Source organism: Aquarana catesbeiana, linkage group LG13 (genome assembly GCF_042186555.1).
Source record: "Aquarana catesbeiana isolate 2022-GZ linkage group LG13, ASM4218655v1, whole genome shotgun sequence".
In the NCBI taxonomy this organism is placed as follows: domain Eukaryota; kingdom Metazoa; phylum Chordata; class Amphibia; order Anura; family Ranidae; genus Aquarana; species Aquarana catesbeiana.
The window spans coordinates 3,712,897-3,736,115 of NC_133336.1; the positions used below are offsets into that span (position 1 = coordinate 3,712,897).

General features: G+C 47.8%; 1 protein-coding gene across 5 annotated transcripts in view; it reads left to right on the forward strand.

The window, feature by feature from the left end:
• The window catches only part of FERMT2 (FERM domain containing kindlin 2), a 132,734-nt gene that overhangs the window by 56,374 nt on the left and 53,141 nt on the right, over positions 1 to 23,219 (forward strand). For 3 of the 5 annotated variants that reach the window (XM_073609677.1, XM_073609675.1, XM_073609676.1), the window contains exons 4-8: positions 9,321 to 9,455; positions 14,829 to 14,861; positions 15,031 to 15,256; positions 16,664 to 16,766; positions 20,227 to 20,334. In XM_073609677.1, coding sequence (XP_073465778.1) covers positions 9,321 to 9,455; positions 14,829 to 14,861; positions 15,031 to 15,256; positions 16,664 to 16,766; positions 20,227 to 20,334 — 605 coding nt within the window. The remainder of the gene's footprint in view (positions 1 to 9,320; positions 9,456 to 14,828; positions 14,862 to 15,030; positions 15,257 to 16,663; positions 16,767 to 20,226; positions 20,335 to 23,219) is intronic. The other 2 variants (XM_073609678.1, XM_073609679.1) reach the window with 1 other exon arrangement.

Below are 23,219 nucleotides of genomic sequence, written 5' to 3' on the forward strand. Positions count from 1 at the left end.
TGAGGTGTGTATAATGGTGGTCAGGGTTGGGTCCCCATAGCAGGGTGGGGGGGGATTAGCTGAATATAGCAGGGTGGGGGGGTTAGGTGAATATGAGGGTCAGGGTTGGGTCCCCATAGCGGAAAGAGGTGTATATGAGGGTCAGGGTTGGATCCCGTTAGCGGGATGGAGTGTATACAATGAGGGTCAGGGTTGGGTCCCCATAGCGGTTTAATAATTCCAATAAAGATCCATCCAAGGTTTATCCTGTGCTGAGCCCTGATGAAGGGGGGGGGGGTGCTTATTCCCCCCCCCCCCCCAAACATATTGGCTGTTTTTTTTTGGCTGACCGATCTACCAATAAATTGATCGTGGACTCCTTCGGTTTTGGTCTGGCGCTCTCTCTGTATTTGTACGGTTTGAGATTCAGCTTCTCCAGGAAGAGGAATTCTCTAGAAGACCCCAGGGGATTCTCAGGTTTCAGGGCTGGAAGGTTTGGTGATCTGTCAGACGTTGTATCTGTTGATATTGTTCCGTCTCTCTGTTTCCAGACAGATCGGCTCCTCCGGGATTTCTTACTTCAATCCAATTATCGATGTACAAGCTCTATACACGAACAGGAGGTGTGCAGTGTCATCGTAGGGAGAGTGTATATAATGGGGGGATATGGAGGATGAGGGGTATATAACAAGGGTCAAGTGCCCATAGAAGGATCGGGTGGGGGGGTGAGGTGTATATAATGAGGGTCAGCGTTGGGTCCCCATAGCCGGATGGGGTGTATATAATGGTCAGGGCCGGGCCCCAGTAGCAGGATGGGGGGGGGGGGGGAGGTGTACAGTATATAATGAGCGATGGGGGGGTGAGGTGTATATAATGAAGGTTGGGGTTGGGTCCCTATAGCGGAATGAAGAGGGGGTGAGGTGTATACAAGGATCAGGGCTTGGTCCCCCATAGCAGGATGAGGTGTGTGTGTGTGTGTGTGTATATATATATATATATATATATATATATATATATATATATATATATATATATATATATATATATATATATATATATATATATATATATATATATATATATATGTATGTATATGTGTGTGTGTGTATAATGAATGTCAGAGTTTGATCCCCATAGCGGGATGAGGTATGTATGATGAGGGTCAGGGCCAGGCCCCATATTGGGATGAGGTGTATATAATGGTGGTCAGGGTTGGGTCCCCATAGCAGGGTGGGGTGTTAGGTGAATATGAGGGTCAGGGTTGGGTCCCCATAGCGGGAAGAGGTGTATATGAGGGTCACGGTTGGATCCCGATAGCGGGACGGGGTGTATACAATGAGGGTCAGGGTTGGGTCCCCAAAGCAGGATGTGGTGTATATAATTAAGGTCATGGCTGGATCCCCATAGCGGAATGGGGGGGGGGGGGGGGGTGAGGTGTATATGATGGTCAGGATTGGGTCCCCATAGCAGGATGGGGGGGGGGGGGGGGGGAGGTGTATATAATGACGGTCAGGGCTGGATCCCAATAGTGAGAAGAGGTGTAAATAATGAGGGTCAGGGTTGGGTCCCGATAGCGGGATAGGGTATATACAATGAAGGTCAGGGTTGGGTCCCCATAGCAGCATGGGGGGGGATGAGGTGTATATGATGATGGTCAGGGTTGGGTCCCCATGAGGGGATGAGGTGTATATATGAGGACCGTCAGGGTTGGGTCCTGATAGTGGGATGTGGGGTGAGGTGTGTGTATATGATGAGGGTCAGAGTTGGGTCCCGGTAGTGGGGTAGGGTGTATACAATGAGGGCCAGGGTTGGGTCCCCATGAGGGGATGAGGTATATGAGGATTGGGTCCGGATTGGGTCCCAGTAGTGGGATGGGGGGTGAGGTGTGTATATGATGAGGGTCAGAGTTGGGTCCCGGTAGTGAGGTAGGGTGTATACAATGAGGGCCAGGGTTGGGTCCCCATGAGGGGATGAGGTATATATGAGGACGGTCCGGATTGGGTCCCAGTAGTGGGATGGGGGGTGAGGTGTGTATATGATGAGGGTCAGAGTTGGGTCCTGGTAGTGAGGTAGGGTGTATACAATGAGGGCCAGGGTTGGGTCCCCATGAGGGGATGAGGTATATATGAGGACGGTCCGGATTGGGTCCCAGTAGTGGGATGGGGGGTGAGGTGTGTATATGATGAGGGTCAGAGTTGGGTCCCGGTAGTGAGGTAGGGTGTATACAATGAGGGCCAGGGTTGGGTCCCCATGAGGGGATGAGGTATATATGAGGACGGTCCGGATTGGGTCCCAGTAGTGGGATGGGGGGTGAGGTGTGTATATGATGAGGGTCAGAGTTGGGTCCTGGTAGTGAGGTAGGGTGTATACAATGAGGGCCAGGGTTGGGTCCCCATGAGGGGATGAGGTATATATGAGGACGGTCCGGATTGGGTCCCAGTAGTGGGATGGGGGGTGAGGTGTATATAATGGGGGGTCAGGGTTGGGTCCCCATAGCGGCATGGGGGGGGTGAGGTGTATATAAGGGTTCAGAGTTAGGTCCCGGTAGTGGGGTAGGGTGTATACAATGAGAGTCAGGGTTGGGTCCCCATGAGGGGATAAGGTATATACGAGGACAGTCAGGGTTGGGTCCCATAGTAGGATGGGGGGTGAGGTGTGTGTAAATAATGAGGGTCAGAGTTTGGTCCCGGTAGTGGGGTAGGGTGTATACAATGAGGGTCAGGTTGTGTCCCCATAGCGGCATGGGGGGATGAGGTATATATGATGACGGTCAGGGTTGGGTCCCGGTAGTGGGATGGGGGGGGGGTGAGATGTATATAAGGGAGGTGAGGGTTGGGTCCCCATAATGGCACGGGGGGGGGGGGGTGAGGAGTATATGAAGGTCAGGGTTGGGTCCCCATATCGGGATGGGGGGAATGTCAGACACTTGGGCGCGATGGTTGGGATTCATGAATTGCGTCCGTTGGGCGTTCGGCGTCGCGGTTCGCTCGTTCCATTATGCCGGTGACTTTGGTCTGATACAAATCTGTATAAAGGGCGAGGGATGACCGGCGTAGACATAACAGCCAGATCTGCGTCATCGGTCAGGCCACACACAGAAGGGATAGATCAGGTGTCTATCGGGAGGAGAGGGGTGCAGCCTTTGAAGCTCGGTCCTAGAACAGATTTAGCAGCCCCCCCCCCCCCTCCCCTCCCCCCATGCAGGGACATCAAAGCCCTGCCAGCGGATACAAGTCGCTCCAGTAGGGGAGGAAGTGCCCACATCCGAGTGTTTCCTTATCGCCGGCATAATGAACAATCGCAATGCTGATGAGCAGATCATTATTTTATCCCCTGCACTGCAACTGCAGATAACCCTTTCCGGTATCTCCCCCCCCCCGTATATATTGATGATGCATGCTGGTTCTGGAGAAGACCGTGACTTCAGTCTGACTTTTATCAGCACTTTAGGCGTGTTGGTGCGTGACTCGCTGTGCGTCTGCTGAATCGCTGCAGATGTATCATGTCGGGACTCACAAGGTCAACAATATTTTTACTTATCTGGTTTTAAGATATAGAAGTATATTTGCCATAGGAAGAATGACAGCAGAGACCTTCACACATGGACCGTGTCCCTGGATTGAGACAGATGTGGACTTTGGGGGGCACTTCAGGTTCTGGGGGCCCCTCGTACACAATTGGTTTACATTCTCAATGACAGTCACACATTTTTAAAATGCTTTACACTGCGTCATTCTGAGGTCACACAAGACGAACTTCAGAAGAGTAATTTTTTTTTAACCTTATATATTATATTTTATTTTATTTATTATTCTTTATTTTATATATTTGTTTATGTAGTTTTATATTGTATATGTATGTATTCTTTCTTCTGCCATGTTTGTTTGTTTTTCTTTCTTTTTTTTTTTTTTGGCCGTTTGGGTGCATTTATGTCTAACTGGGGGGGTTCTGCCTTAAGTTTCTGTTCAGTAGACAAAGGAAGCCCCACCCTAGACAGTTGTACCTGGAAGAAGTGCCCCCATTGGAAGATTTCTCCCCCGTTCTGTCTTTGGTGACAACATATTGGATTGCAGGCCTGGTGACTTTGTTCACCAGAATAAACAAAGTGAACCCCCCCCCCCCCCCCCCCATTCCTTTATTGGAGAACCTGAAATCAATACAAAATAACAGAGGTTCCAACCCACGCCATCCAAAACTAAAACAAAAAGTGACCCGCCCCCAGCCTGCGTGATTGGAGGATGGAGGAGCAGACGTTGATGGGGTCATCCCTGAATTCTGCTCACCTAGATGTATTGTGCAGGTAATAGAGCCCGGCCTGACTCCGCCCACTTTCAGTGCTGCTGTGCAGGGAATTATAGGAGTAAGGCGCTTACATTTGGTTCTATTACTCCGAGTGACCCCGATCACTAAAACGTCATATAGGCCTTTAACAGGTTTCATGTCCCTTTTAAAAAGTATTTTCGAGTCTTTCAAAATTATAAATATGTCATTAAAAAAATCCCTGATGATCCTGCCAGGGCCGTCATTGTTCAGGCACTTCCTGTTACAGGGTGATAACACGGTCTTGGTCTCCTAATAGATTTTGCACTCTCTGTCACTTCTGATGGAGAACGATGTGATCTAATGCTCCTTCACAGCCGAGGTCCGCTGTTATCACCCTCAGAATACCCGGCCTGAGCCCCATGTAGTGTGTGAAGACGCCGCAAAAAAAAGACTTTTTTTCTTTTATTATCTGCCTGGAGTTGGATATTTGTGTTCCTCTATAGTCATGACGTTTGTCACACAGGGGCGACCCGCGCCCCCCCCCCCCCTTCTGATGTCACCCTATTAAAAGGCCGGGAAGATATTTCCTGCATTGCTCATGTTCGTCTATTTGTGTTTTATTTTTTTTTTTTATTTTTTTTTTTTTTCCAAGGCCATTTCAGGAATTCCTTCCAATGCCAGTTTAAATACTAAACATTTTAAATCTTTGCATTCCTGGCCATTGACCCGGCTCTCTAAATCTTCTGTTTGCTTAAAAATGTGATTTCTCAATCGGTGCCGAGATAGAAAAAATTCCTGGGAATTAAAGGAGGACGCCGCCTGAGAGAAGAGAGCCGCACAACACCTCATTATTATCCTCATCGCCATTATTATCCCTATTATTATCATTATTATTATTATTATTATTCCATCACCATTCATATCCCCATTATTACTATTCTTCTTCTTATTATTATTATTATCCCCATTCTTATCCTCATCACCATTTATTATTATTATCACCATTCATATCCCCAATATTATTATTATTATTATTATTATTATTATTATTATTATTATTATCACCATTATTATTTTCCCCATTATTCTTCTTATTCTTATTCTCATCCCCATTATTATTCTCATCCCCATTATTATCACCATTATTACCAGTATTCTCATCACCATTATTATCACCATTATTATTCTCATCACCATTATTATCACCATTATTATTCTCATCACCATTATTCTTATCACCATTAATATCCCCATTATTATCATCCCCATTATTATTCTCATTGCCACTAATATCCCAATTATTATCGCAACCATTGTTATGAATGTCATCATTGTGAATATTTTTATTATCCTTATAGTTATTAATATTATTATCCCCATTATTATTTTTCATCATCAATATCATCGTCCCTAATATTGTTCATATTTAATAACCATATTAACATCAGCAATATCGTTGTTTTTAATAACAATGGTATTGGGGATAATGATATTTTATTTTTTATAATCCTTGTGATTATCATTATCCTTAATATAATTATCATTCATATTAATATCATATCTTTATCATTAATATACTGAAATCATCGATGTTCCTCTTATTATTATAATTATCCCTATTACCGTTGTCGTAAATATGAGTGTTATCAATATCCTTTAATATTGCTATGAATATTTTTATAATCCAGGTTATCCCTAATATCATTGTTCTCATCTATATTATGGTTAATATTATCTTTTAGTAACATTTTACCATTATTTTTGTTAATATAATTATCATTGGTATAATTCTTATTATCAACATCATTTATATTAATATCATTAGCAACATCATCATTAATATCCTTTTCAATATCATTATTATCCTTCTATTGGGCTCTGTGCAATTTGAAATCGGTCCTGTGACTTTTTCCTGAATCTTCTCCCATATCTGTGCAGTCATCTGGTGTGAGACTTCCTGTAATAAAGACCGCCCACTGCTGCCCTCTCTCCTTGTGCGGGGGGGACTGGTCTTGTCTCCACCCCCTCCTGTAATTTCCTGTAGTGGGTGGAGCCTGCTGGGCCCCTGTGAGCTCTGCTCTCTCTCCTTGTGCAGGGGCACTGGTCTTGTCTCCGCCCATCTTGTAGTTTTCTGCAGGCAGCCTGTAGTGGGTGGAGCCTGCTGGGCCCCTCCCACAGCTCTGCTCTCTGCACAGTGATGTCATTGCTACTTTTTATATGCTAAGGTTTGCTAAGACCCTTGATGCACACAAAGTGGATTTATATTTGAGGTTATTGAGGAATTACTTTAAATGTGTGTTGGTTGTTTTTTTGTTCTCAGAGATCAGCTTTAAGTCCCCTTTTACACTGAGGCGCTTTTCAGGAGTTTTAGCGCTAAAAATATCGCCTGTAAAGCGCCTCTTATGTCTCCCCAGTGTGAAATCCTGAGTGCTTTCACTCTGCGGCGGTGCGCTTGCGGGATGGGGAAAAAAAGTCCTGCAAGCAGCATCTTTGGGGCGGAGGAGGAGCGTTGTATACAGCGCTCCTCCACCGCCCCGCCCATTGAAATGAATGGGCGCCGCTTTCATGCACCTGAAAAGCGCTTCAGAAGCCCCGCAGCACGGGCGCTTTTAACCCTTTATTCGGCCGCTAGCGGTGGTTAAAAGGGCCCCGCTAGTGGCCGAAAAAGGAAGGTAAAGCGCCGCTAAAACTAGCAGCGCTTTACTGCTAACGGACCGGCCGCCCCAGTCTAAAAGTACCCTAAAAGTGACTCCTGTTTGGAGCAAAGACGTCTGGAAAGAGTGTTGGGAGAAATCTCGGGGCACATTGGCCAATCGGATCCTGACTTTTGTCATGCTATAGAAAGTTGCAGAATAAATCTGAGTCTGGTCGCTGCGAGCCATACAGGGGGCTCTGATTTGGGGGGTTTCTAAAGACCATAAATATAAAACAAATTCTCTGTGTCTACTCTATGCAATGATCTGCTGGTTAAAAAAAAAATAAAGTATGTCGGTGATGCTGGGGACATACCGGGGACACCCAGCCGCTTGTCTCCCGCACTGTACCCATCCCCCACAGCTCCGGAACATGGCCGATCCCATATTCAATCCTTCTTCTACAACTAATATTATGTTTGTTGGTTTCCTTGTTTATACTGTTTGTTGTATTTGTTGCTTTTAGATTCATTATTGATATTTTATTTTGTATTTAGAAATAATTAATATTAGAAATAATTGCAGGGAGGATACAGAAGGTAGAAGAGCTTACAATCTATTAGGATATAAGGGAGGATACAGAAGGTAGAAGAGCTTACACTCTATTAGGGGAAAAAGGGAGGATACAGAAGAGCTTACAATCTATTGGGGTATATGAGAGCATGCAGAGTTTAGAAGAGCTTACAATCTATTATGGTATAAGGGAGGATACAGAAGGTAGAAGAGCTTACAATCTATTATGGTATAAGGGAGGATACAGAAGGTAGAAGAGCTTACAATCTATTATGGTATAAGGGAGGATACAGAAGGTAGAAGAGCTTACAATCTATTATGGTATAAGGGAGGATACAGAAGGTAGAAGAGCTTACAATCTGTTATGATAAAAGTGAGGATACAGAAGCGCTTACAATCTATTGGGGTATAAGGGAAATACAGAAGAGCTTACAATCTATTGGGGTATATAAGGGAGGATACAGAAGGTAGAAGAGCTTACACTCTAAGAGGATATAACCCCTTCCCGCCGACCGAACGCATATATGCGTCCTCGGCTTTCCGGGGTTATACCGGGATGATGCCCGCAGCTGCAGGCATCATCCCGGTACCGTTGTTTTCAGCGGGCGATCGGCTACCCGAATATAACAACCGATGCGGCTAAAAGCCGCTCGGTTGTTATACCGGAGGAGCGGGAGGGGACATCCCCCCCCTCCCGCCACCTCCCGCCGCTGTTACCGGGCCTCCCGTGCGATCGGGAGGTCCGGTGTCCGGTCCGCTGCCTTCGGCGGCTGGGGGCGGACTGGAACGAAGCTGCGAGCGGCTTCGTTCCAGCCTTCTTCTTGTAAATGCGGAAGCGACGTCATGACGTCCCTTCCCGTTTACTCGGCTGCCAATGGCGCCGAATTTAAAAAAGTACACAGTATTCAGAATCGCTGTTTTCAGCGATCTGAATACTTTGAAGTGTAAAGGAGGGATGGGGGTCTTTTAGACCCCCGATCCCTCCATAAAGAGTACCGGTCACCACATATTACTGTCACAAGGGATGTTTACATTGCTTGTGACAGCAATAAAAGTAAAAAAAAAAAAAAAAAAAATTTAAACACAATTTATAAAGTACAAAAATAAATAAATTAAATAAAAAAAAAAAAAAAAATTTTTTAAAGTGCCCCTGTCCCCGCGAGCTCGCGCAGCGAAGAAAACGCATACGGAAGTCGCGCCCGCATATGTAAACGGTGTTCAAACCACACATGTGAGGTATCGCCGCGATCGTCAGAGCGAGAGCAATAATTCTAGCCCTAGACCTCCTCTGTAGCTCAAACCTGGTAACCGTAAAATTTTTTTAAAGCGTCGCCTATGGAAATTCAAAGGTACCGTAGTTCGTCGCCATTCCACGAGTGCGTGCAATTATAAAGGGTGACATGTTTGGTATCTATTTACTCGGCGTAACATCATCTTTCACATTATACAAAAAAATTGGGGTAACTTTACTGTTTGGATTTTTTAAAATTCATGAAAGTGTCACTTTTCCAAAAATTTGCGTTTAAAACACCGCTGCACAAATACCGTGTGATAAAAAATATTGCAACAATCGTCATTTTATTCTCTAGATTCTTTGCTAAAAAAATATATATAATGTTTGGGGGTTCTAAGTAATTTTCTAGCAAAAAATATGGATTTTAACTTGTAAACACCAAATTTCAAAAATAGGCTTAGTCATGAAAGGGATAAGTAAGGATACAGTTATAAAGAGCTTACAGTCTATTGGGTTATGAGGGAGGATTTGGAATGAAGAAGAGCTTACAGTCTGATAAGTGCAGATCTCGGTGTACGGCATTGATTAGTTTTGCCTCCTCGCACGGTTCTGAAGAGCTCATTGTTTTCTTCCTGCAGATATCCGACATCCAGAAGAACTTTCGTTGCTCCGGAAACCAAGAGATCCGACAAAGAAAAAAAAGAAAAAGATTGAGGAGCAGATGGAAGAGAACATTCTAGAACTAGAGGGACCCTTGCTGACACCGGGGTCCGGTCAGTGTCACCCCCAACCATTCCTCAATGAGAATTCTTCATATTGTTACTGAATGTATTGTACAACCAATGACACTTTGTAGCATTCAGTCCCCATTGGCCGGGAAGATCTGCTCCATTCACAAAGCTTTCTTGGGGGCCGTTCCACTCAGTCATGTGACTGCAATAATCAAACCTCATTGGACTCGGCTGAATATATTAGAATATAAGGATCTTTATCCTGGTGAGTGAGCTTTGTGAATTGAGCCGATGGGATATTTATAGTCTCCAGTCCTGATCAGAGGAAACCATATTATTCCATTCATTATTTCTGAAATAAAGAGAATGTCTGTCTAACCAAAAGAGGGAAAAAACAATGTGCAGCACACCTACGTACCCCGCGCCCATTGCTCACCCCGCACCCATTGCTGCACCCCCCCGCCCACACCCATCACTGCTCCCCGCGCCCATCGCTGCACCCCCCCCGCCCACACCCATCACTGCTCCCCGCGCCCATCGCTGCACCCCCCACGCACACACCCATCACTGCTCCCCGCGCCCATCGCTGCATCCCCCACGCACACACCCATCACTGCTCCCCGCGCCCATCGCTGCACCCCCCACACACCCATCACTGCTCCCCGCGCCCATCGCTGCACCCCCCACGCACACACCCATCACTGCTCCCCGCGCCCATCGCTGCATCCCCCACGCACACACCCATCACTGCTCCCCGCGCCCATCGCTGCACCCCCCACGCACACACCCATCACTGCTCCCCGCGCCCATCGCTGCACCCCCCACGCACACACCCATCACTGCTCCCCGCGCCCATCGCTGCACCCCCCACGCACACACCCATCACTGCTCCCCGCGCCCATCGCTGCACCCCCCACGCACACACCCATCACTGCTCCCCGCGCCCATCGCTGCACCCCCCACGCACACACCCATCACTGCTCCCCGCGCCCATCGCTGCACCCCCCACGCACACACCCATCACTGCTCCCCGCGCCCATCGCTGCATCCCCCACGCACACACCCATCACTGCTCCCCGCGCCCATCGCTGCACCCCCCACGCACACACCCATCACTGCTCCCCGCGCCCATCGCTGCACCCCCCACGCACACACCCATCACTGCTCCCCGCGCCCATCGCTGCACCCCCCACACACCCATCACTGCTCCCCGCGCCCATCGCTGCACCCCCCACACACCCATCACTGCTCCCCGCGCCCATTGCTGCACCCCCCACGCACACACCCATCACTGCTCCCCGCGCCCATCGCTGCACCCCCCACGCACACACCCATCACTGCTCCCCGCGCCCATCGCTGCACCCCCCACACACCCATCACTGCTCCCCGCGCCCATCGCTGCACCCCCCACACACCCATCACTGCTCCCCGCGCCCATCGCTGCACCCCCCACACACCCATCACTGCTCCCCGCGCCCATTGCTGCACCCCCCACGCACACACCCATCACTGCTCCCCGCGCCCATCGCTGCACCCCCCACGCACACACCCATCACTGCTCCCCGCGCCCATCGCTGCACCCCCCACACACCCATCACTGCTCCCCGCGCCCATCGCTGCACCCCCCACACACCCATCACTGCTCCCCGCGCCCATTGCTGCACCCCCCACGCACACACCCATCACTGCTCCCCGCGCCCATCGCTGCACCCCCCCGCCCACACCCATCACTGCTCCCCGCGCCCATCGCTGCACCCCCCACACACCCATCACTGCTCCCCGCGCCCATTGCTGCACCCCCCACGCACACGCCCATCACTGCTCTCCACGCCCATCGCTCTTCCCGCGCCCATCTCCACGCCCGTCGCTCTTCCTGCACCTATCGCTCTTCCCGCACCTATCGCTCTTCCCGCACCCATCTCCACGCCCGTCGCTCTTCATGCGCCCACCACTCTTCCCGCACCCATCCCCATGCTCGTCGCTCTTCCCGCACCTGTCACTCTTCCCGCGCCTATCTCCACGCCCGTCACTCTTCACGCACCCATCTCCACGCCCGTCTCTCTTCCCGCGCCCACTGCTCTTCCCGCGCCCATCTCCACGCCCGTCGCTCTTCCTGCACCCATCTCCATGCCCGTCGCTCTTCCCGCAGCCATCTCTCACCCTGTGCCCATCTCCGTGCCCATCGCTGCTCAACCCCCCGCCCATCCCCTATGTTTTGTATCTTAAAAAAAGTTCCGAAAAATACCAGGGGATCTGCCAGAAATCCAGTGCGCACCCAACTTTACAGTCGATAAGGGGAGAACCGGGCCGGGCAGCCGTTACTGCTTGGGTTTTTCATGCAGCAAAGTTTGTGCTGTCAACTTAAACAGGAAGTCAGAAGCTCACTGGAGTTCTGTCAGGATCAGCCGGTATTTTTATGTACTTGCAGCATTTTTGTAAAGATACAACATTGGAAAAGGCGCAATTACTAAAATGTGTTTTTTACTTTTTTTATTTTTTTTTTACCCAGACATATACTTTGCATACACAGAACCAGAACGATTTTATTTGGGTGTTTTTGTGTTTTATTTTAGTACATTCTAATCTTTGTTGCGTGGTAAATTATTCATACTGATGTCTCGGGGTAGATCCATGGCAGCGGATATAAAACAAGTATGCAGCCAGTGAAGTCCGGGCTCCAGACCTGCGTACTTGTTCTGGATCGGCGATTCTCTTAGCGGTGAAGTGTAGAACACTCAAGCACTTGCAGTGTGTATAAAACATAATCCTGGCAGCTTAGTCCGGCCATAGACTATGCAAATTTCTTTCCTGCAACCACGGGATGTAGGAAAGATTTGCACGATTCCCCCATTCCCCCCAACACAGATACTGCTGAGATATTGCCTGCTTCAGGTGGGGGGAGGGGAGCGAGGGAGAGGAGAGTAGGGGGGGGGGGGGCGATGCCCCAGCCGGAGGGAGACGGTGATCGTTGCTAGCGGCTATAGCAGCTGCTAGCAATAATCGCAAGCAAATCTGGAAAGCTGGTTGTACAGAAGTTGATCGTTCAGCCTGCCCACACACGGATTGAATGGTCTATGGCCGGCCTTACCCTCTGATTAATTGCATTGAGAAAGTTACCTTTTTCTCCGCAGAGTGTTTCTCTCTTTTCACCTGTTGAATGCTCCGTGGTGACAACGCTCTTGTAGTTTGTGCTCCTGCAGGGCGGCGTTGTCCCTCCTGGGGCCGGCAGACTCTTCTGGTTGGCTGTACATTGGCCAACCCAAGTCGCCGCTTCCAGGTTCTATACCGCCCACCACTATGAGGTATAATGTGGGCGGAGCCAAGAACTGTAGAGCCGCGCACAGCCGTTCACCATCACTGTCTATATTAAAGATATTTTTTTTTTTTTTTATTGCGCCGCCTTAGAGTATATTATTATAGTTACCACTTTAAATCTGGGCCAATTCTGGCACTTTGCGCCTACGTGTAAAAATCATCTTTTTCTTAAAAAAAAAAAAATTACACAGAACCCCCAAACATTTTTATATATATTTTTTTTAGCAGAGACCCTAGGGAATAAAATGGCGGTTGTTGCAACTTTTTATGTCACATGGTACTCGCGCAGCGTTTTTTTTTTTTTTTTTTTTTTTTTCCAAACGCGTTTCATGAATAAAAAAAAAAAACAGTAAAGCTGGCTACATTTATTTGTATAATGTGAAAGTTGATGTTACGCAGAGTAAATGGATAACTAATACGTCCAGCTCCCTCTTCTCCCTCTGCCCCAAAGCACCCACCCCCCATGTTAAGGGCATGTGGCCTGGTATGGTGCCCCCCCCCCTTTCCGGGACCTGCAGGGCTGCATACTGGGATAAGGATCTGGTATGGCTTGCAGGGGGCCCCCACGCCAATTTTTTTTTTTTTGGGGCTCTAATAGGGAACAATTGATTTTGAATAGAGACAGAGAAACGCTGTTAAAAGCTAGCGCCGCTAAATGCGCATTAAGGCCAATCCAAAAAGCAACTAAAAGCACATTGTTTTTTTTTTTTGTTTTTTTTTTGGTTTTTTTTTTTTCTAATGCCCTGTGTGTGCATGAGGCCTAATAAACATACCCTGGATTGTGGAAGTTGAGGGGCTCCATCGTTGTGTATGAGGAGGCTCATGACCATTGGAGCCTGCTTCCTTCTATTGGTGGCAGCGGTTGGGTATCAGCTTGTAGCGGACTAGTTGGGACAGTCTCAAAGCTGAAGATTTGTGGATTGGAGTTTTAGAGACGGCCATAACAGACTCACCCCGATTATCCCCATGACCTTCCCCCCATAGATCGGGATTGGTGTATTTTTGTGATAAAAGCAAAGCAAAATGCCATTGAGAAACGCAAACCCCCCCCCCCCAAACCGCTTATCCAATGATGTTCCATTTTCTGTTGACCAAGAATTCTGGGTTGTCGGCATTGACCAATCAGATTTAAGCTGTAGTTTTCTGGTTCATGCTTGTAAATGATTGGTGGCTACAAGGCAACATAGACTAGTTCTACCTAAAGGGAAGCCACATGCTGACTGCCATTGCTGACCACATGAAAATGTAGTTGTCTATGGCTTTGTGTTTGAGTAGTGAGTTTGCAGCCTGAGAAGTCGAAGTGACGCCGGGATCCCTTACCTGTGCGGTTGTCCCAGGTCAATGACTGAAAGCCGAAGTCTGGCCAGGGAATCCCCCCCCCTCCAATAAATATTAACCCCCCAACCCTAGCTAACCACCCCTATAATTAAGAAAAAAATGAAATGCCCTTTATACTTACCTGAATCTGTGATCACTTGGTACACCCGGAACCGGGTCTTCTCTCTTCTAAACTGTAGAATGGGAGGAGCCTTCTTCTGGCACCCACATCACTACAACGTGCCTTAGAAACGTCCCATTGGGCCTATCAATAGGGTTCTCCCAAGCCCCTAAAAAGTGTAGCAGCATGATGAGCTCACAATTTAGGGGTGACACCAAGGTCCTTCGACAGCGGGTTCCGACTGCAGCGTTGGATCACCAATGTTCTCTCTTGGGAGGGACACTGGAGAATCACACCGGACACAGGTAAGTTAACAGAGGCTTAGAAAGGTCTCTAAAAAATAAAAAAGTTAGTGGATTAGTGAGAGAGGGATGGTTATCAGGGTTGGGTTTTTTCCAAGTTTGGTCAAATGTCTCTCTCAAGTTTGGTCAAATGGGCTTTAAAGACACCAGTTGAGCATGACAGCCAGCCAATGACCATTTACTAATTCAGATGGTACTCTGCATTTTTCCGGCACAGGTATCCTGTATAAGAATTGGATGTCTCCAAGTAATTGTTGCCTTCAGGATTTTTTTTCTTTCCAGTTCTCATCCTCCACCCCCCTTCACTTCTCTTCTCTGGCTCTCTCATTTCCTCTCTTTTTTTTCCCCTCCTTTCTTTAGGCTCTGATGTTCTTTACATTGGTCCTGTTAAAGGTGAGTCTGGCTGCCTGCTGGGCCTTGTGTCTCTGTTCTGTTTTCACTCCTCGTTTTCCTTCCTTTTTGTGCATCTGACGTGTGCCTAAAGCATGCAAGAAAATCTGCGTTCTGGTCGGGGTCCTGCACGCGGCCTTAAACCTTTATTTTCTCTTTTTCTCTGTATTAGGAAGTATATACTCGAGTCCCGGGCTATACAGCAAGACCATGACTCCCACCTACGACTCCCGGGACGGCAGCCCCCTCTCCCCCACCTCGGCATGGTTTGGTGACAGCGCCCTGTCTGAGGGCAATCCGGGGATCTTAGCCGTCAGCCAACCAATCGCCTCTCCCGATATTCTCGCCAAATTATACAAGCCTCAGACCCTTCTCGACAAAGCCAAGATAAACCAAGGGTGAGTCGCTTTCTGCTGTCTGAACGGGCAAAGCACAGGTTAATGTTGAAGCTGTATTCCGGAAAAAACACTGTTTGCGGTTATGTTTTCCCCACAAATCACTAAAGACATTTTTTTAAAAATTGGAATCGGCTGTTTTGACTGGGCAAGGGAGGGGCAACACCAAAAGCCAATCAGGAGTGCTAAATGTACATGGACAAGAAACATGCTGATAGGATAACAGAGCAGAGCGAGGGGCTCATCAGTCTGCTTCTCTTCCTTCAATGTCTAGTCCAGTAGTCTCCAAACTGGCTGGGGGCCGGATGCGGCCCTTTGCTTTCTTTTATCTGGCCCATGGGGCACTGTTCAATCTATTCAATCCACTGACACCCAACGATGGGGCATAATTCCTCCCACTGACTCCACAAAGGGGCACAATGCCTTCCACTCACACCAACGATGGGGCACAATTCCTGCCAAGGACAGCAACAATGGAGAACTATTCCTCACAACACCAATAATGGGACACTTTTTTCCTCTCAATGGCACCAATGATGGGGCACAATTTCTCCCAATGTCACCAAGGAATGGGGTACAATTCCTCCCAATGTCACCAAGGAATGGGGCACGATTCCTCCCAGTGTCCCCAAGGAATGGGGCACGATTCCTCCCAATGTCACCAAGGAATGGGGCACGATTCCTCCCAGTGTCCCCAAGGAATGGGGCACGATTCCTCCCAATGTCCCCAAGGAATGGGGCACGATTCCTCCCAATGTCCCCAAGGAATGGGGCACGATTCCTCCCAGTGTCCCCAAGGAATGGGGCACGATTCCTCCCAGTGTCCCCAAGGAATGGGGCACGATTCCTCCCAGTGTCCCCAAGGAATGGGGCACGATTCCTCCCAGTGTCCCCAAGGAATGGGGCACGATTCCTCCCAGTGTCCCCAAGGAATGGGGCACGATTCCTCCCAGTGTCCCCAAGGAATGGGGCACGATTCCTCCCAGTGTCCCCAAGGAATGGGGCACGATTCCTCCCAGTGTCCCCAAGGAATGGGGCACGATTCCTCCAAATGACACCAGCGATGGGGCATTGTTTGCTCTGTTATGCCAGGGCATTTTCTACTCCCACTGACCACAATCCGGCCCGAATAAAGTCTGAAGGACAGTAAACTGGCCCTTTTTTTAGAAAGTTTGGAGAACCCTGGTCTAGTCAGACTGTGGGCAGAGAGGCGACCAAGCTCTATTGCTTAAATGCAGCAGAAGACATTTGGGTCTGGATGTACAGAAGGACAATGGCAGGTAAAACTGCTCCTTCCTATGTATTTCATCTGTGTAGCAGGTCGCCCGTAATTCAGCTTTACGATAAATGCTTCAAATAGAACTCCAGTCTGTTGACCGCACTCTGCTCTCCCTTTTTAACATGTTGCAGGTGGTTGGATTCCTCCCGATCGCTCATGGAACAAGATGTGAAGGACAACGAAGCCTTGCTACTCCGATTTAAATACTACAGCTTCTTTGACTTGAATCCCAAGGTAATTCAATGCTTTCATTTCCTCCCGGTGAGCTCCACCGACTTGCAGACATATGTGAAGCAGAAGGGTAGTTCAAGGGTCAAACAGGTTAATGCAGAACTGCTGTGGATCTCCTGTATACTGGACATCTGTAGAAAGATCAAAACCGGGTCAGATAGGACCTTTTGTAAATATTCAGAAAGACATCGGGGGATTAACAACCAACCTTTTTTTCTTTTGCTTGATTTTTGGACCACATATTTGTAAGTGGTTAGCAAATCCCCAGCCTAACCTCTCTTGCTCCATCAGCCACCTAAAAGTAAGTAACCTAAGGAGCTGCGCTCAACAAACCATATATCTAAAACAAAAAATGAAAGTGCCACATGAAACCAAAAAGTGCAAATGGATGAATAAAGCGACAAAAAGTCTGAAAAATGCAATTCTTTTTATTTAAATGATGTATGACATCTGATAAACAGTCCTGAAAAGTCCTCCAAAAGGAAAAGCAAGTGAATGATTGTAACAAAACTATACGGTGATTGTCTCCTGTGACTTTATAGGAGGACAATGTGAATCCACATTACCAGCCGCACAAGCTTTAGAGCCCAGCCAGGGCCTTTGATCCTCCCTGCGCCTCCGCTGGCCGATCAGGCCAGGTACTCCTAGAGACTGTAGGTGTTATCCTCGATCAGCAGCCAAACATTCCATCCCACTCGATGTAGGTACATTCACATAGTCCTATAAGGTCACAGGGGACAGTCACCATATTGTGATGTTACATTCACTTACTTTTCCTTTTGGAGGACTTTTCAGGACTGTTAATTTATCAGATGTCATACGTCATTTAATTTAAAAAAAATTAAATCTTTCTGACTTTTTGTGACTTTATTCATCCACTTGCACTTTTTGGTTTCATTTGCCGTTTTCATTTTTTATTTTAGATATATGGTTTGTGAGCGCAGCTCCTTATGTTACTTATTGTATTTGTGTGTATTTCACTTTGAATTGCAGCTTTTGTGATAGGTTAACAGCACAGTTTTTTTTCTTTCTATCATTGGCCACCTACATGCCCCCTTCTTCCACTGCACACGTAGAAAGGGCGTAATACCCCCATCCTGCTATAACTAGAGGATTGTGCAGATATATACATCATACATATCCAAGAGTCTGTAGACTCCTGACCACCACATTCGTATGTTTAGTAATGGTGAGTTGGTTCCCCCCATCACGACCATTAATGGGGCGTTGGTTCCCCCCATCATGACCATTAATGGGGCGTTGGTTCCCCCCATCATGACCATTAATGGGGCGTTGGTTCCCCCCATCATGACCATTAATGGGGCGTTGGTTCCCCCCATCATGGCCATTAATGGGGAGTTGGTTCCCCCCCATCACGGCCATTAATGGGGAGTTGGTTCCCCCCCATCACGGCCATTAATGGGGAGTTGGTTCCCCCCCATCACGGCCATTAATGGGGCGTTGGTTCCCCCCATCACGGCCATTAATGGGGCGTTGGTTCCCCCCATCACGACCATTAATGGGGAGTTGGTTCCCCCCCATCACGGCCATTAATGGGGAGTTGGTTTCCCCCCCATCACGGCCATTAATGGGGAGTTGGTTCCCCCCCCATCACGGCCATTAATGGGGAGTTGGTTCCCCCCCCATCACGGCCATTAATGGGGAGTTGGTTCCCCCCCCATCACGGCCATTAATGGGGAGTTGGTTCCCCCCCCATCACGGCCATTAATGGGGAGTTGGTTCCCCCCCCATCACGGCCATTAATGGGGAGTTGGTTCCCCCCCCATCACGGCCATTAATGGGGAGTTGGTTCCCCCCCCATCACGGCCATTAATGGGGAGTTGGTTCCCCCCCCATCACGGCCATTAATGGGGAGTTGGTTCCCCCCCCATCACGGCCATTAATGGGGAGTTGGTTCCCCCCCATCACGGCCATTAATGGGGAGTTGGTTCCCCCCCATCACGGCCAGCACACTCAGTCAGTCATAGTAGAACACAAAAGGGTCTTCACCAAACTGTTTCCACAAGGTTGGAGGAACACAATTGTCTACAATGTCTTTGTATAAGGGAGTATTACCCGGACCCTTTCCCTGGAGAGACCTGAACTCGTCAGGAGGGGGTTGACATACTTTTGCCCACATAGTGTCAGTCTGTGGATATAACTTAGGAATGTGAAGTTTTTCACCAGCTGGGTTTCAGTTGTGCAATCTATCTGTAGTCAGCAGTAAAAACTGTGTGACAGACGACCTCTAACACAGCAGATGTTCCCAGAGGTGGAGTAAACAGATTTCTACCGTCTGGTCAAACTATCCTTACCAGCTGTCTGGAAAACCAGTGCCGTCCATACACGTGACGGCCGTCATTTCATTGAATGGGAAGTTCCATCAATAAAATATTGTTTTTTCCTAGCTGGGCCGTCTTTAATGATTGGACCCTGGGCAAACATTTTTCTTGGGCGCTCCCGACTCCACTCATCAATTCCTCCCAATGTCACCAAGGAATGGGGCACAATTTGTCCCACTGTCCCAAAGGATGGGGCAATGACACCAATGGTGGGGCCCTATTCCTCACAATGACACCAACGATGGGGCATTGTCTTCTCTATTATGTCGGGGCATTTTCTACTCCCACTGACCACAATCCGGCCCGAATAAAGTCTGAAGGACAGCAAACTGGCCCTTTCTTTTGAAAGTTTGGAGACCCCTCGTCTAGTCTATTTGCGGGCTCAAGGGGAAGCTGCATTGGGCCCCACAACAATGACTGGGCCTGGGGCAGCTGCCCCTTTTGCCCTGTGTTAAAGAGGGCCCTGGTTTCCTAGTGATGTCATCACCGGATCTCTGCACTCTCCTGTGCAATGCAGGCAGATCATGGCTGGTGGGAGGGGCCTGTACATAGCTTCCTGAAAACATCCCAGCACCCGGCCCCTGTATTCCTCTCAAGAGCCCTGTTGCAAGCAATGGGCTGGCTTTTGGGAGGAGTTTTGATGGGTGGGTGTTTCATACAGACGATCCCAGGTAATGCCTGCATGTGATGCTGATTCCCCCCCCACCACCCCACCCCACCCCATGATTACAAGAACTGAAATCCAATGAGCGGAAGTGGGGAGGCCAGAGACAGGCTGGGGGGGGGTGGGCTAGATGACGCCGGGCTTCCTCCAGCCAGGAAATGAGGGCGGGGCTCTATTTGACTTGCTGCAGCTTCTAATGCACATTGTGAGAAGCTCACAGTGTGCAGTGAAATCAGAGGAAGACCTCTCAGTCCAGGAGAGGAGCCAGTACAGCTGTGCAAGACTGAAGGTGGGGGGGGCGGAGGTTGGATGTGCAGGCTGGGTGGGGCTCCCTTTGCAATGTGACCACGCCCCCCCCCCTCCTTGTGACCTCACAGTGTAAGTTTTTTGTTTGCTGGGTCACGTAGACAGGAAGACGCTGTAATGACTTCCAGATGTCTGTATTGCTGTCTTGCAGTATGACGCCATCAGAATCAATCAGCTCTATGAACAAGCCAAATGGTCCATTCTGCTGGAGGAGATCGAATGTACGGAGGAGGAGATGATGATGTTCGCAGCTCTGCAGGTAAGGCAAAGCTCCGGGGCCGGGATATGTGAATAATGTCATACGTGACAATCGACACGTCACAGGAGAAGACACTTAAAGGCTGAATTGTGTGAGATGAACTCTTCTTGTTCTTTATATACAGTATTACAATAAAGGTACGTCTGCCCTCCTACACACACAGGACTGTTCATTATACAATCCCAGCATTACACCCCTCCCTGTCCAGACCACTTGTCAAGTATCAATTCTCAACCAATAACCAAACCACAAATAATAACTCAAATCATCAAGAGTAACAACCGAAGAACTTGTATGCAACAATTCAACACAACCGTGCCTTGAAAAAGTATTCATACCCCTTGAAAGTTCCCATATTTTCTCATGTTACAACCAAAAACATAAATGTATTTTATTGGGATTTTATGTGATAGACCAACACAAAGTGTCACATAATTGTGAAGTGGAAGGAAAATGATAAATGATACAAATATGTGAAAAGTGTGTGGGGGGGGGGGCAATTGTATGGCGCCCCCTGGAGTCAATACTTTGTAGAACCCCCTTTCTCTACAAGTCTTTTTGGGGATGTCTCTACCAGCTTTGCACATCTAGAGAGGACATTTCTGCCCATTCTTCTTTGTAAAATATCTCAAGCTCTGTCAGATTGGATGGAGAGCGTCTGTGAACAGCAATTTTCAAGTCTTGCCACAGATTCTCAATGTGATTTAGGTCTGGACTGTGACTGGGCCATTCTAACACATGAATATGCTTTGATCTAAACCATTCCATTGTAGCTCTGGCTGGATGTTTCGGGTCGTTGTCCTGCTGGAAGGTGAACCTCCATCCCGGTCTCAAGTCTTTTGTAGACTCTAACAGGTTTTCTTCTAAGATTGTCCTGTATTTGTCTCCATCCATCTTCCCATCAACTCTGACCAGCTTCCCTGTCCCTGCTGAAGAAAAGCATCCCCACCACATGATGCTGCCACCACCATGTTTCACGGTGGGGATGGTGTGTTCAGGGGGATGTGCAGTGTTAGTTTCCCCCATACACATAGCGTTTTACTTTTAGGCCATAAAGTTGAATTTTGGTCTCCTCTGACCAGATCACCTTCTTCCACATGTTTGCTGTGTCCTCCACATGGCTTCTCACAAACTACAAACAGGACTTCTTATGACTTTCTTTCACCAATGTCTTTCTTCTTGTCACTCTTCCATAAAGGGCAGATTTGTGGAGAACACGACTAATAGTTGTCCTGTGGACAGATTCTCCCACCTGAGCTGTGGATCTCTGCAGCTCCTCCAGAGTTACCATGGACCTCTTGGCTCTTCTCTGATGAATGTTCTCCTTGCCCGGCCGGTCAGTTTAGGTGGACGGCCATGTCTTGGTAGGTTTGCAGTTGTGCCATACTCTTTCCATTTTCCGATGATGGATTGAACAGAGCTCCGTGAGATGTTCAAAGCTTGGGAGATTTTTTTTATAACCTAACCCTGCTTTATACTTCTCCACAACTTTATCCCCAACCTGTCTGGTGTGTTCCTTGGCCTTCATGATGCTGTTTGTTCACTGAGGTTCTCTAACAAACCTCTGAGGGCTTCACGGAACAGCTGTATTTATACTGAGATTAAATCACACACAGGTGGATTCTATTTACTAATTAGGTGACTTCTGAAGGCAATTGGTTCCACTAGATTTTAGTTAGGGGTATCAGAGTAAAGGGGGCTGAATACAAATGCCCCCCCACCACCACCACACTTTTCACATATTTATTTGTATCATTTATCATTTTCCTTCCACTTCACAATTATGTGACACTTTGTGTTGGTCTATCACATAAAATCCCAATAAAATACATTTACATTTTTGGTTGTAACAAAATGTGGGAAATGTCAAGGGGTATGAATACTTTTTCAAGGCACTGTATAGCTTGCATATGCAAAACTTGAAATATTCATAAATCAATAATCCTGATTGATGTGCCCCCCAGTGATGTGATTGGAAACTTTGAAAGTGTTCAGCACACTCCATGCAAATCAAGTGCTCTCCAAATAGTGTTTTCCAGTTCTTTTGCTCCGCCCCCCCCCCCCCCCCCCCCAATACGCTCCAGCGGACTTTTAGACCCAAATGGGTCTAAATGCGCTTGTGTTTTAGTTCCAGGATCTGGGAATCTGAAGAGCCACCTCCCTTATGGGGGGTCTTTCTCTACATTCGTTAGCTCAGGGATAAAAAGGAATCGTCATGCTACCCGATTAATAAAATATTCCATGTTTGATCGAAGGTATAAAATATTCCACTCACATATTTCGGTGCCCCAACTGGCACCCAGCAGATTTCAGCGGTGTTCAGTGTTCAGTAGATGAATTTTGCGTTCCACCAACCGCAACTTTTGTCCACATAAATGATTTCAATAGCTACGTAACCCCGCCCTAAACGCGTTTCGCCATCAGTAAGCTGGGAAACCTATACAATCAGGTTCCTTTATAGACCGTCCTACACTCAGGGCCAACCTTAATTAACACTTCCGTCACCAATGCACAATATACTATTTGGGGGAATTAATATGTTTCTATATTGATACTTTCCAGCAGTGTACTGAAATTAGAGGGGTTTTTGAAGCCGGATGATGAGTGGTCTTCTCCTTCTGTATGCGGAGTGCCATTGGAAGAGTTGTCAGGGATAGATGATGGGGGCGATCCACGCCCTGTACCATTCTGGATTTGCTGACATTTTCTTTTGATTTGCTGTCGTCAGACGTTTTTTGGGGTGGGGTGGTGGAGAAGGGGTCTGTAGGTAGTGTTTAGACTTGTGATTGGTTCACAGTGATCACAAGGTCATTTTTAATAACCTTCAATTACAATATGATTTGTGTAGATGCAGCTGTATATGGTGTGTTTTTTTTTTTGCTATA